This window comes from Monopterus albus, unplaced genomic scaffold (assembly GCF_001952655.1).
Source record: "Monopterus albus unplaced genomic scaffold, M_albus_1.0 scaffold331.1, whole genome shotgun sequence".
Classification (NCBI taxonomy): Eukaryota; Metazoa; Chordata; class Actinopteri; order Synbranchiformes; family Synbranchidae; genus Monopterus; species Monopterus albus.
The window spans coordinates 18,449-34,135 of record NW_018128211.1 but is presented as its reverse complement, the minus strand read 5'-3'; the positions used below and the strand labels follow the sequence as shown (position 1 = coordinate 34,135).

At 39.4% G+C, this 15,687-nt stretch overlaps 1 protein-coding gene across 1 annotated transcript in view; it reads right to left on the bottom strand.

Annotated features, from left to right (window-relative positions):
* Positions 1 to 15,687, bottom strand: part of LOC109974384 (myosin-7-like) — a 39,195-nt gene that overhangs the window by 9,224 nt on the left and 14,284 nt on the right. The window contains 7 exon segments of the mRNA XM_020624559.1: positions 101 to 164; positions 396 to 488; positions 904 to 1,009; positions 1,106 to 1,133; positions 1,241 to 1,397; positions 1,792 to 1,935; positions 2,665 to 3,167. Coding sequence (XP_020480215.1) covers positions 101 to 164; positions 396 to 488; positions 904 to 1,009; positions 1,106 to 1,133; positions 1,241 to 1,397; positions 1,792 to 1,935; positions 2,665 to 2,931 — 859 coding nt within the window. The 5' untranslated portion in view covers positions 2,932 to 3,167.

The following is a 15,687-nucleotide window of genomic DNA, read 5'->3' as shown; positions in this document are numbered from 1 at the left end:
ACAAGAGTGAAGATACCACCATAAGTTAAACCATTATATTACTATGTTACAAAGCTTTAATAATATTTACATCATTAGTGAAAAGGAGTTGTGTTCTTACATGTTTCAATATCAGCAGAGGCCAATTTCCCTCTGGTATCAAAATGAATTCGGATGAATTTACCCTGAAAGCATATAGTTTTCATTTATAAAGACACCTTTACATCTACTCCTGCTAGAACAGTGGTTTCCAAACTGGGGCTGGGCCCACTCGGGGGCTCAGAATTAGGGTGGTGGTGGGGTTTAACAGCTAAATATGATGAGGGACCCAGGCTCAAAAATATTTTTATCCACAAAGGGAGGGAACCACTGCACTAGAAATTGGGTTTTTAATTACACAAAGATTAGGTACTCACAAATCTTGAGGAGTTGTCATTCCTGATGGTCTTGGCATTACCAAAGGCCTCCAGAGCAGGGTTAGCCTGGATGATTTGATCCTCCAGGGTGCCCTGTTACAGAGGAATATTATGCTCAATTTATGTTTAAAGTTACACAAAAAGTTTTTAGTAGCCTGTGGTGGAATCAAATGATATTTTTCCAGTTTTTGAAAGTTTGAGGAACCTCTTAGCATATAAATGATGTAACACAGTTGCTGATAAAAATAAAAAACAGGAAAGTTTAAGCCATTTTTGGTGAATTTCTGATTTTAAGTAGGGTTTGTCACCAATGCTCTTGGCAGTTTCCACTTTAACTGGGAAAGTACAGCAAATCAATCACATTTTAGTAAAAGAGGGGTAGGGTTGGCAGTGACACTCATCTTTTTGTTGTATTGTTGTATCTTTTTGTTATCTGCTGTTATGACAAAGTTAAGACTTTCTAGAACCCTTCCAACAAATCATACATTTGACAGCGCTTATCATTCACCTTGTCCTTGGCACTCGTGTCTTTCTTAATGCCTCCAGCTGCGATACTTGCAAAATACTGGATTACCCGCTTTGTGTTGACAGTCTTTCCTGCACCAGATTCTCCACTGTAATTGCAAAGTCAATAATCAAGACTTACAATAAGGTTTTATTTCAGAGCATATAGTGTCATGGATGCTTTTTAAGCATAAGATATTACATACGTTATCAGAATCGACTGGTTTTCACGGTCTACAGAAACAAGTTAGCAGAAAGTAGAATTTTATTAGTATTAATTCTCAGTATATTTAAATGTAGCAAATGTTACCAAAAACAGTATCTGCCTTATCAATCTGTACCTGACAGCATGTACTGGTAGGCATTGTCAGAGATGGAGAAGATGTGAGGAGGAGCTTCACTTCTCTTCTTTCCTCTATAGGCAGAGACCACTTCTTGGCTGTAGACTGGCAGCCACTTGTAGGGATTGACAGTCACACAGAACAGCCCAGAGTAGGTCTGGGAAACAAAACAAAACAAACAAAAAAACTATTTTGACATGTATTCTTTATTATTTATAAATTTAAACTTTGTAAGACCATTTACCATTTTGTTTTGATTGATAACTTCAGGTTTGGACACATTCCTAAAAGAGATTCCTGTAGTTGTGACTTTCTGTCAAATATTTTGTTTTTGTTCACACCTTAAGGAGAAAACTAATCCCAGTGGGATAATATTTGGTTAAATAATAGGCGCAAAATTAAACATACACATTTTCTGAGCATAAAACTAGTCTTATTACCTGTAAATAGGTTTCAACATGAGGCTCATTCAGCACAGTTTGGGTTATTGGAACAATACTCTGAGTGGTGGACAACAGAATTTACTATTTATTGGCTTTTTGGCTACTCACATAGATCATCCATGCTGCATAACGCTCTTTGAGGTTAAACAGCACAGCTGGTTCATGGAGGAAGGTCAGCATGGCCATGTCCTCAATCTTGTCAAACTTTGGAGGATTCTGCTGCACAATCTGAGACTCCTTGACAGTGAGAGTCTAAAGAAAGCAGATGCAGTTTTTTCATAAACATGGAATAATCCATTTCAGCTGGAAATATTTTTTGAGTTAGTAAGTGAAATATTTTGGTGTTTCCTGTTGTTTTCATTACCTACATGTGCTACATTATTATTATCATCATTGCCTGTGTAACATTACAAAGCATGGCACACATTGTTATTACCAGATGGCAGCACTGCCTTGTTTTGTCAGTCAGCTGCTCAGTGCAGTGACTGGAAACACGCCAATTGCAGCAACACACAGGGTCCACTTTGACATTTTATTCACTTTCACCTAAAGATAGGTGCTTTAAACCACACAGAGATTTACAGTCATATTAACACTTGCTCCCAGACAAGGACCACCACACAGACTCACACTCAAACGCAGGTTTAATGTGTTTACTGTGCTGCTCTAACTGATGCTAGTGACTGGAATGATCAGTTAATCAAAAACTAAATGTATTCAGTTATATTTATGGCACAAACTGGTTTTCAAGTGCACTGAAGAATGAAGTGGAAGCATTCCTGGATTCGATTGTGTTTACCTTATGGCCTTGTATGTCTGGTTATCTACAGATTATTAGATGTGTTTAAAACTATGTCATGTTGACATGTTAAGGTTTGGCTTTAAGTTGATAGTCATTTTATCATTGTAATAATATTAAGAAGACCATATGGTGTTAATAATATAAACAAGATGTCTGAATGGTAATATGTAACAACTGACCTTGCCATGCTCCGTCTCTACAGTGACCTTGTCTCCCTCTCGGCTGATGACAGTTGCCTTCACAAATTCTTCCACTGGATCCGGGGCAAAGCATTGCTTCTTTATGTCAAAGGGACGTGTGGAGGCCTCCATACGCTCCTTGTCTGACTTCCTCAAGTATGAAGCCGCTTCCCCAAACACAGCCATCTCTGCGTCCCCCATAGCTGCACTAATGTTCATACAATCAGCAGAAATGAAGTCTTCATTGTCTGTATCTATTTTTCTCATTTTTATTTTTTACTTTTTTAGCATTTACATTTTAACTATTTACAAATTTATCTTTGTCTAAACTTGTAAGGATCCATAGGAGCTTATATGTTAATGAGCAATAGAAAAACATTGTTATATTATGTCGGTGTTTAGCTCTTTAACAAAAATTGCTAGAAAGCATTATGAAAATAGAATTTACCGGTGGTTTCAACTCCAATGACAGGTGAGCTTTAGAGAATAAACAAGTGATCCAGCTGCAGTGGGCAGAGAGAAATATATGTAAGATATTCTGAAGTTATAGTAAACTGTCTGAAAAAACTTACTCACATCAACCTCAGTAGGAATACCAGGTCTCTCTTTTAGAATGATTTATCGAAGATGGATAGTACAAATGTTAAAGTTTATTAAACAACGGTTTTTTTATTAGATTTGGTGAGCATGTCGTTAATATGTCACTCCTTTGTTAATTGTGTTTCAAATTTACAAAGTGTACCTTCCACTCACCTCCATTTTGTTAAATGAGATCAACTTGAAGCCATTTTACCTTTAGTTTAGGTAACAGAATTATACAGTATACAAAACAGCATCTATGAATGCAAAATACACCCAGTTGCACATACTCACAGAGGTCAGATGAAGAAGCAGTGGCTACTAGACCTGTAGGGTTGACAGGAATCAAATATATAACCCCGGATAACCCTGCCTTACAAGGCCAAGGGTACCACCCTGACCTTCTTACTAATACACATACACATAGACACAAATACCAACAGGTACACTGCTTCCGCACATACTACAATGCCCTCTCACACACAAACACTATTGTAATCTTCATCACGTTCATCACATATGACAGGGCTCTTTGGGGCTCTCATGATGTCTGGCTGTCCTCTATGCTTGTTTGTCTCTGCCTCTCATGTCTAAATGATGTGAGTTTTTGGGACCAGTGCCAGGAACTTTCTACAGCATAACTTTGCTATGACTCACCCAAGCATAACCTCTCTATCTCTAACTCTACCACACTTTTTTCTGTCATGTCAGGTGCTAAGTTGATCTTCCAAGTGAGGACTGGCTATGGTCAGAAAACAGATTTATTTAAAGAGCAAAGAGGGGCAGAAAGGTGTGAACTGGTAGTTAAATAAAAAGTTAAATTAAACCTGCCCATATCATTTAGGTTAAGTTTTTTCATTCATTTTGATTTATTCATTATTATTATTAATATTATCATTTATTGTAGAGAGCACATTTACTGATAATTCCCATTGTTCCCCACAGACAACAATAGATCTGAATCAGCTATGTGGAAGTATTTGAAGCTACATTAGTCATGTGACCTGCTACCATTTTTGACCACTCAACTCTTCTATCTTAAGGGCTCTGGTCATATTTATGACAGTTTCAATGATGATGAAGTTGAAGTACCTTGCTGATAACTAGCCTGCTAGCTAGTCACTGTGTTTATGCCTGTTTTCTTGATGACAAAGGTCTGCAAAGCTTGGTAGTGTGACATGACATATATCAGTACTTTTAAATCATTGCTTAAAACATATTTATTTGGCTTGGCTTTTAATACACTGTAGTTCCTGATGCATTCCTTTTAATTTCCTTTTAATTTTTAATTTATTGAACGTATTTTAACTGTGTCTGTGTTATTGTACTGCTTTATTTTTATTTGCACTGATCTTATTTACTCTATATTAGTCATTTATTGTGATTTTATTATGCCATGTAAAGTACTTTGGTCAGCTGGATGTTGTTTTTTGAAGTGCTATATAAATAAACTTTATTTGATTTGATCTGATTTGATGCAGTATGTTGTTGTTAATGTTGGCAGAATTGTTGCAATTCCTCTTCCTACCATAGAAATGCTATTTAATGAGACGCCTTTATGGGTCATATGAGAGGGAAGGGACGAATGACCTTATGGGTCATATAGGTTTGAGGACTTGCAGTTCTTTAGCGGCAGCCCATCTTCCATCTCAACTGGCATTCCAGCCAAACACCTCCAGTACCCTTCCTGCATCTTGCACAGGGAAGTGTTACATACCATATCTACTCTACTAATACATGCCCAACTCTATTTAGCCTTATTCTGTTTCATGAGGACAACCAATAAATTATATTATCTAACAAAATAATCCATTCAGCCAGCCATTATCAACCATTTATCCAGGATCGAGTTGAAGGGGAAACAAATTTAGTAGAGCAGAATAGATGTCCCTCTCGCCAGAAATGCTTTACAGCTCCTCCTGGGGTACCCCAGGTGTTTCAAGACTAGATGCAATATAGAATTCCTCTAGTGTATTCTGGGTCTACTTCTAGTGGGACCTTCTACTAGTTGAACATGCCTGAAAAACTTCCAATGGAAGGCACACAGTAGACTGCAAATCGGATGCCTGAACCACCGCAACTGGCTAATTTCAACATGAAGGAGCAGTGGCTCTACTTATAGCTCCTTCCAGATGTCCAAACTTTGCACCCTATCTCTAAGGCTGACTCCAGCAAACCTACAGAGAAAACTCATTTTGGATGCTTGTATTCAGATGTGTTTACTTGTGTTATCGTTGACTAATATTTAAATTTGTTTGATGATCTGAAACATTACAGTGTGACAAACATGCAAAAAGATAAGAAATCAGTAAGGGGGCAAATACTTTTTCACACCACTGTAGGTCCATAGGTGATGGTTGAAACACAGGTTAACTGGTAAATTGAAAGCTCAGGTCTCTCTTCACCAAAATAATCTGGTACAGTGCCCACATTACAGTTGACACTGCACCAATCAGCCTGTCAATCTCACACCCCGTTTTACCATTACTCGTGAACAAGACTCTGGACACTATTTTCCTGCCAGCACAATTTCTGTGTCACCTCATTTACAGACATTATGCAGTTTTCGTCAGGCTCATGTCTATTTTTTTGTTGTGCATTGGTGTGTTTGGTATTTTCCTGCCATTAATGAATGTGCTTATGCTGAGGTGGGAGGAGAGGTGCAGTGGGGCCATGAGTATGCTAAATGGACAGCGCAGTGCAGTTTTGGTGCTCATTTTGACCCAAAATCGCAATAAAAAATAACACCTACTTAGACCACTTCTTATTGCTGTTGAAGGGCATTTGCAATTTTCCTGACAAGCGCTTAGGCTGGGAAGCACCATTTCAGGTACCCAAATGTATTTTAATAGACACACCAACCTAAAATTAACCCTTAAATCCACAACTGATCTGCCATCTGGCTGATCACAAAACCGCATTGCGTCTGTAGTCACCAAAACTGCAAAACACAGTTGATCATGTCCATACTCACCTTGTGCCTGGAGTTTAGACACGAGTTTAGCACTGCACCCTCTTGCAGGAACATAGACCCCTCTGAGATAATTATACCCCTTCACTTAGGACAACAACTCGCTACCAAACCCGAAGGGAGTAATTCACCATTTATTGGCAGAGAAACTTGACCTTAGACTTGGAGGTACTGATTTTCATCCCAGCTGCATCACAGTCAGCTGCAAACTGCTCCAGGGCATGGAGGCAGTCATGGTCTGATGTCGCCAATAGAACCACATCATCTGCAAAAAGCAGCAAACCAATTTTGACATCCCAAATCTGACACACTCCTGCCTTCAGCTATACCTTGAGATCCTGTACATAAAACTTGCGAACAGGATTGGAGACAAGGGACAACATGTTTGACTTCTTGCAGAGATTCCAGACACAACTCTCAGTCTGGTTATATAGACTGGTGGCTAATAATAATGGCCCCAGTACTTCATACTCCTACAGTACCCCCAACAAGAACCCCCAAAGGACAAGGTCATCGGCCTTCTCCAAGTCCACTAAACACGTTTAGACTGAATGTCAAATTCTTATGTCCCCTCCAATAACCTTGAATGAAGTGTTGATCCACTGTTCAAGCAAGCTATCAAGCTTTATTTTTGCATTAGTGAGAAGCAGTTTAATTTATACATGTAGCCGGTAAGAATGCAGCTGGCTATTTGACTAGGTTTGACCAGGTAAAATAGCTGGTAACACTTTGTCATTTACGGGACTCCAAGCTTTGTTCAGACATGAAGCTTAGATGTGAAACAACATATTTTCATGAATAGCAAATTCCAGACTAGGGATGCATGGCTGAAAGGGACTTTAGACAGGGCCTTGTGAGAGTGGGCTGTGAAGGGTCTTTGGCTGCAAATGATAATGGAGAGAGCCAAAAGAGGTAAGGTGGTTGACCTTATTCATCCGCCATGATGATCATTGGATAGCAGAAAACAGAAAGCATACATGACCCAAATCAATAGCAAAAAGTAATTCCTGGCAAAAAGCAGGAATCCAGTTCAGACAGGACACTGTATGTTGCTATGCTTGATAACAAACTCTCATTGGACTGATCTGTTGGTCTATTTAAAGCCCTTTGTGGCTGCATTCACTGTGTTAATGCTGTTACTACAAAAACATCCTATCCCCAACCTCCACCTGCCAGGAAGGCACTTTATTTCTTAGTAAATTCCCACTCAAGGGCAAATTACAATGTCCCTGAAATATAAGGTTGTGTTCCTGCAGTATGAAATGCTCCAGCAACAAAACCACACTATCAAGGCAAAATTTATAGCCAGGTGCATAGTTTCTTCAACAGACTTTATTAAAATTTAATAACCCATGTGGCAGAAAGTTGTTATTGTGCTTCTTTCACTTGCTGCTTTAAAGTGCCTTTAAAGTGTTACTGCCTATTTAGATTTGTGTTATTGCTCATCTACCATATTCTTCACTTGTATTGTGTGGCATTCATGTGGATGGCAAAGAATTTCATTGTACAGGGAAACACGTTTCCTAACTGTGCATATGACAAATAAACACTTTGACCTTGACCTTGAAGTAATAGAAAGGTGTTGCATACTGTCACCAGATTCTAATTGTCTTTCAGATCGCTCCTTCCTTACTGAAAGTAGGGTTGAGTAGTTGTGTGATACCTGTAAATTAACACTTGCCTCACTATGGTATGCTTAGCACGTTTAGGCTTTAGGTCTATTAGTATACACTATAGGCTGTCATGCTGCATCCTTTTAGCAACCACCACTGACACCTCAGTGACAGCTTTGCCATGACCTCCTGTGTATAACTCCTTCAGCTGATTAAATGCAGCTGAGGCACATGGACATACTTCAAAGAAATGATTTACTGACTGATGAAAATGTACATTTGTCTGCAGATAGATTATGGCACACAGACATGCACTGTCCAAGAGCAGTTGCTTCAAACACTGAGGGACAATGCCTGGCTTCAAACAGCTGCATTCATGTTAATTATAGCACCACTGAAGTGATTAAAACTTTCGGGTTAAATTCACTCTCAGACATTGTTGGTTATACTGCAAAACTCTGTTTCTTCTTGTTTGTTTTGTAAAGTACAATCCTTAGATTCCTCTTCAATTGAAACATAGATGGAGAAAGCTCATTAAAGTACAAATGTATTCCACGCAGTTGGAAAGAAGCATGCATGTGTATGATACATTTTGTTGTTTTTTGCAGTTGTAAATTGCCAGAGGCACAAAAAGGACCCTTTACCTTTGGATTATGTCACTGCAAATATTATTACTTGTTCCACATTCAACTGCTGTGGCAAAGCTACTGCTTTTACCTTTTTGCTTATACTGTTGATTGGAGTCTATTCCTCTGTTAGCTTCTCACATGGTTTTCTTGTACAGAATATCCCAAATATCACTAAAGAGTAGATTCTATAGAAGTAAGCGTATTTCTCAATAAATGAATCAAGGCAAAGAGTTTGTGGGTTTTGTTCCCAAAGCTCCATATACTGAGCTTCTCCAATACACAATACTTCAGCTTATATGGCCAAGCTTTTATACAATGAGCTTTATTGGAGGTCTAGTTGTTCAATGCTTTTTATCTCTTCCTCAGCATAACTGTACAGCATCCTCTAAAGTCAAGGGCATAGGAATGGCAGTTAGTATGTCATCAGATTTAATGTTGGCAATTGGGATTTTTATTCCATCCATAAAAGGGTCACCATCAAATCCTGGAATTTGTCTGGAGGAAAATGAAGATTGTTTGTGTGTGTAACACTTGTTAGTAACACCGGCGACACTAGCAAAATAAAAATAATAATAATTTTTAAAAAATCTAGATATCTTTTCCACAAAGATATGTTCTTTGCAAAATGGTTATTTTTCCAGACATGCATGTCATCAATGTCAAACAATTGTTTTTTTTGTGTGTGTGTTTGTTTGTTTTGTTGTTTTTTTACTGTTAAAATGAGTAAGCCAAAGGTGCTAAAAATAAACACAAAAAATTATGACACCAGATATTTTTTCAGTTTTGGCCATGGCTATACAAACATTTTGGCAATAGGTAACGCAATACAGGTTACCTTTTAAAGGCATTGAAGAAATTAACAGCATACATTACTGAAGCCATATTTCCACCTGCAATTAGGTGAGAAAAAGAGAATATTGTTGAAATTTGCATACCGTTCATACTGTATAGAATGCATTATCTGTTCATATCCTAAAAATATATTGCTAAGAAACCATTTTGTTTAGCTCTGCTTACATCCAAGGTTTCTACTCTAGATGGCAGCCCCAAAATAAATTGTCTGATCTTTACAAATTCTGAGTTTAAGATTTGCTAATTGATTTGGTTATGCAATTTCTGAGCAACTCCAAAAACAGTTCCAACTGTCAAGTTACACATAATACACAAAGGTAATCTACTTTGACCAAATTTGTTCAAGAGGTGTTGTCTGTGTTGTCTATATAATATAGTGTATCTCTTTAAATTTATTGCATTAAAAAAGAGAATGGGAAACCCAAAAACAGATTTCTCTCAAACTCTTCAAATTCTTCCATTGTCTTTCAGCATTATATTTACTCTGCAGACAGTTATAAAATATGAAATTAAACCCTTATTTATATTCGGTAAGCAATATCCTGTGTTAACTTAATCTTGGTATTGATGATGCCCAAACAGTTAAATGTTTGTCATCAGATCATGCTTTCAGAGTTCATTAAGTATCATTTGGCATACACCAAGAATACTGTCATGTGTCTTTAACTCAATGTGGCCAACTTGTAGCCACTCTTCAATAAAAGCCTGATTGATGGATGAGATGGTTGTTCTTCCTGCATGCTCTCCCTTTTCTGCAGAGGACTTTGAACTGTTAGGTTCTTGGCCACCTCCATGACCATGGCCCTTCTTCTTTAGTTTGGCAGGGCCACCAAATCTGGGAAGAGTCCTGGTGGTTCCAAGTTTCTTCCATTTCACAATTATTGAAGCCACTGTGCTCCTGGGAACACACACTCCTTTAAAGTGGTTTCATGCCCTTGCCCTGATCCGTGCATCTCTACAGCTTTATCATGGATGTCTAAAGAGAGTTCCTTGGACTTCATGTTTTTTTTTCCTGACATACAGTGTGAATTGGGGACCTTATATACACAGGTGTATACCTTTCTAAACAACGTGGTTTGCCATAGGTGGATGTCAGCTAAGTTCTAGACACTTCTCAAGGATAATTAAAACAAACAGGATGTACCTGATCACAGTATTGACTGCCACACTAAAGGCTTTTAATACTTTTATAAATGACAAATCACAGCGTTTGACTATTAATACATATCCAAAATGTTCTGAATTTTCTAGACATGTTTTCACTTTGTCACTGTGGGTTAGTGAGTGTAGACTGATGGACGAAAACGGCAGTTTCATTAATTTAGAATTTAAAAACACAGTAACGTGTTGAAGGGGACTTTCTGAAGTCACAGTGAATAAAGCCCAGGAATGGATGGTTCACTGAATGTAGCTGGCTTTGCTTTACTCTATCAACATTTTCCTGAAGTCCTTGCACTAGCTGTGTATTTATCAGTTACTTTTCCATCTTCTTTCTTTAGAGAAGTATCCATTTTAAGGTCCTCACTTGAAAACACTTCTGTCTTGTGGACAATAGCTTGTGTCACTGTTCTAACTCGAGCCTATTGTGACTATTAGAAATAGGAAGTGTTTGGTAATTAGCCTTTGCCTTATAGCAGATGAACCTAGCTTGAATGGAGGGAAATAGCCAGCATTTTCATCTTTTAATTTAAAGCAATAGTATATCCTTGTAAAACTACAGTATATGGATCTGCATTGTCAGATTCAACTGAATACCTATAACACACTTCTCTACTTTGTCAATGAACACATATTCTATTCTGCAAAAACTTGTTGCAGGTGAAAAAAGTATAATAGTCCCAGTCCGCAGCTAGGCAGTAAGTGCTCTATCCATAAAAAGCTGCCCTCACTATTGTTATATTACTGTTTTGGTATTAAGCATACAGTATGAGCAGTTTATTAATACTCTGAATGACCCCGCTGCCTTCTGCTGCCCTTCTTCACACAAATAGTGTTTGGGCCTGTTTACGGGTCCCACTATCAGTGGCATTTTGAGCCTGATACCTGCCAGGGAGATAAGAGCTCATTTTAAATAGAAATGAATGCAACCATGTGCCGTCATAGGGAAAAAATAACCAGCATAACTACACAAAGAACTTGAACTGATAAGTGTTATTCCTGTTCATTTTGTCTGTCATCATCTGGCTGGTACTTACAGTATTTGTAGAACACAGAAGGTTTTATAATACGTTTATGATACAAAATATTTGGAAAGTTCAACATGTAATGAAAATTACAACTTTTTCACCATGAACCATGTTGGGGGAAATGACATTTAAAGTGCTATGACTAATGAGTTTTAATTGTATGGGATTATAGCAGCCATCTCAAAAGAAAAGCTATGTGTGATGCAATTCATATGAATTATTTTAGTATTTACAGTCAAAAACACTGACTTTATTCTCACAGTAGAAGTTAATTCAGTTCAGCTAGCAAGATTCATATTCAGGCATATTTCTGTCTTTTGGTTGGAATGGACATGAGGCATTAACATCCTCCCATTTTGGCTCTCTGCTTTGGAACATTTTCAGCTGCAGGGCTGGGTGGACCAGATCAGGAAGGCAGCTGTTGAGTTGTCAGTCACTGTTTTATGGAGGATTAGAGGTGATATCCTACAACTGACAGTTTCTCTGACTGCCCGGACACCACACAGATACCAGGCCCTTTAATGGGTCTGCACTGGGAGGAGCAGCATAGGGAGGGGTGAGTGTGTGGTACTACAACATGCTTCATTTAAGTTATACCACAAATTAAAGCAAGTAAAGTGAAATTAGCATTGTGAACACAGCTAATTCAAGGAGTGGATCTTCCAAAATATTAGCACTCAAATGACAATAACTAGTATTTGCTCCTGAGTGTCAACTTGAGTTGTTTGCAAGACCATACGGTAGAGAAAAGCTGAAGCAAGCTAAAGTGAGTGGCACTGATTTAGACTTTATGTAAAAGAACAACAATTGGGCACAATTCAATCATGAAAAGGTTTTCGGAAATATATCTACATATGTGAGTGATACTGCCTAAATAAAACAGTGTTTATGATACAGTGTTTAAGTCAGCATTAGAATAGTCCATCCATATATCCAGTCATTTTCTCTCACTTATCCAAGATTGGGTCGTGGTGACAATAGATTCAGCAAGGTAGTCCAGATATCCCTCTCCCCAGCTACATTTTCCAGATCCTCTGGTGGGATTCTGAGGTGTTCCCAGGCCAGATGAGAGATGTGATCTCTCCAGCATGTTTTGAGTCTATCCTGGGGTCCCCTACCAGTTGGAAAGACAACCTCCAGAGGGAGGCACCCTGATAAAATGCCCAAATCACCTTAACTGGCTCCTTCTGATGCGAAGGAGCAGTGGTTCTACTCCAAGCCCCTTCTGGATGTCCAAACTCTCCACCCTAAGGTTAAGTCTTGCCACCCTGCAAAGGAAACTCATTACAGCCATTCATATTTGCAATCTTAGTCTTTCAGCCACTACCCACAGCTCATGATCATAGGTGAGGGTTGGAGTGTAGACAGAACTGATAAATTGGGAGCATTGCCTTTCAGCTCAACTCCTTCTTCAGCACAAAGGTCTGGTACAATGGTCGCATTACTGCTGATGCTGCCCCTATTGAGAGACCTGTGCCAGAAATACAGGTTATGTCTCCCATCTAAATACTGACCAGGCTCAGTCCTGCTTAGCTTCAAAGAACAGATAAGATCAAGCACACTTAGAGCAGTGCAGCTACTCTAGAAAGGTCACTAGAAATAAGTGGGACCCAAGAGACTGACAACGATGGAGTGGCAGGTAAGGTGTGGTCCATATTAGCCAATGGCAGACCATCAGACAGGATCCTAGGAAGAGAACCAGTGGCTTTGGGAAAAGATGAAGGACCAGCAGTAGCAGAGAGACAGTCAGGGCAAAACAATTCTGAGGAGGAAAAATAAGTGAGGCTGTGTCCTGCCACTCTGGGGAAAATAAAAATCACTCCTGTACTAGGAGGACAAAAACAGCCAGACAATGAAAACTGAAAAACATCAGTGTGCACACTAGTATAGCATACACTGAGCTAAAAAAAATACAACAAAGGGGTCTGCTGCAACAAAAACACAAAAGGCATAGGTGAGAGCAAAATTAAACACCAGAAAACAATCTCCTAAAACATATGCTGGCTAATTCTCCAAGGGCAGGGCTCATCAGAGACAGGAACTGGGTCAGCAATAAGCATGTGTGATACAGGTTCAGGAGCATGGCAGGAAAGTCCTTACAGAAGGGAACGAAAGATAGTCAGATAACTGGCTTGGTACCAGGGTACAAGCTGATAAAACACCGGTCCAGTAACATTTGATGGTGGTGCAAAGGCAAGGAGTAGCACTGATAACAGTCCAGCAACTGAAGAGGATATGTAAGGTATAGTATAGTGGAGATAACAAGTAATAGGTGAGTGGCATTAACCAGGTGATCTGCATTAGTCATTGATTGGCAGAAGTGAAGCTGGAGGAAATGAGAAGGTGAAAACCCAGACATTTCTTTCACAATAGGAGTCTGTATCAGAAAGTTGGGGGCAGAACATGACAACCCTTTCAGAAATTCCTCAAAGTACTCCTTCCATTGCCCAATGATATCCCCAGTTTGAATCAGCAATTCTCCTCCCCTGCCAAACAAAGCCTGGGCCAAGCCATGCTTTCCCTTTCTGAGCCATCAGACTATTTGCCAGAATGTCCTTGAGGCCAGGCAAAAGTCCTTGTCCATAGCCTCCCCAAACTCTCCCCACACTCAAGTTTTTGCATCCTCAACCATCTGAGCTGCAGCCATTTTGGCCTGCCAGTACCTATCAGCTGCTTTAGAAGACCCCTGGGCCAACCACCCCAGAAGGCCTCCTTCTTTGGCCTGACAGCCTCCTTCACCATTAGCAGGTTCTCAGATTGCTGCCATGACAGGCACCAACAAACTTCTGGCCACAACTCAGAGTAGCTGCTTCTACAATAATTTAATTTAATTTGATTTATTTGTTTATATAGCGCTTTACAACACTCAAGTGCTTCAGAGCAAAACATATTCAAAATAAAAGCAGAACATATTAAGACACATGAACTAAAGAAAAGGAAAACATGTTAAAATTACACAAATTTGAATCCAAGGTCTGTAGACATCTATAAAACTCCTGTACAATAAAAATGTGTCAAAGTACAAGCAGAATAAGATTACAATAAAGGATTTCAACATGGCCCATTCAGATTCCATGTCCCCAGCCTTCCCCAGGAGATAAGAGATTCTTCTGGAGATGTGAATTGAAGACCTCATGGACCTCAGTCTTCATAGATCTGACCACACAGCTAAATTGAGTAACTAGGGATGAAGGGCCTTGGTCAGACAGGTAACCAAGAACCCAAGGGTCACTATGAATGAGATCCAGAGTTCCCTTCTGTAGATGGAAGAACCTTAGAGAAGGACAATCATCAGTTCAGCCCTCCACCAATCAGGCCTCTATGGTAGAGTGGCCAGACAAAGCCATTCCTCACTAAAAGGCACATGACACCCCACTGGGAGTTTGCCAAAAGGCACCCGAAGGACTCTCAGACCATGACAAGCAAAATCCTTTGGTCTGATGAAACAAAGATTAAACTATTTCACCACAATTCCCAACAGTGTGTGTGGAGAAAACTAGGCACTGAGCACCACCTCATTAATACCATCCCTACAGTCAACCACGGTGGTGGCAGTATCATGCTGTGGGGAGGTTTTTCTGTGTCTGGGACTGGAAGACTAGTCAAAATAGAGGGAAGGATGGATGCCAAATGAAATCTGAATGAAAACCTTATCCAGAGTGCTTAGGATCTCAGGCTGGGGCGAAGATTCACATTTCAACAAGACAATAAGCCAAAGCAAACTGCCAAGAAAACACAGGAGTGCCTTCCGGAAAACTCTGTGATAGTCCTGGAGTGGTCTGGCCAGAGTTCAGACCTGAACCCAAGGGAACATCTCTGGAGAGACCTGAAAATGGCAGTGCACCAGCACTTCCCATTCAAGCTGGCTGACCTTGAATAATTCTGCCAAGAAGAACAGAAGAAAATTCCAAAAGAAAGGTGCCAAGCTCATACCTTCAACACCTGTCAAACCAAAAAAGAAATGCATGTATTAAATTATTAGCAAAAATAATTATATGTCATATTAAGATCAGTGAAACTTTTCACCTGCCCAGCAGATAGTTAACAGCAGCAGTCCTGTCCCATAGTCCATCATGTTCAACTGTGTGTCCACTGTTCTTTGTCGTCCTCTCTGCAGTCAGATAAGTAGAGGTGGAAGACATCTGAGTCCTTCTCACAGACAGAAGAAAACTAGACTGCACTTGAATCTCAGA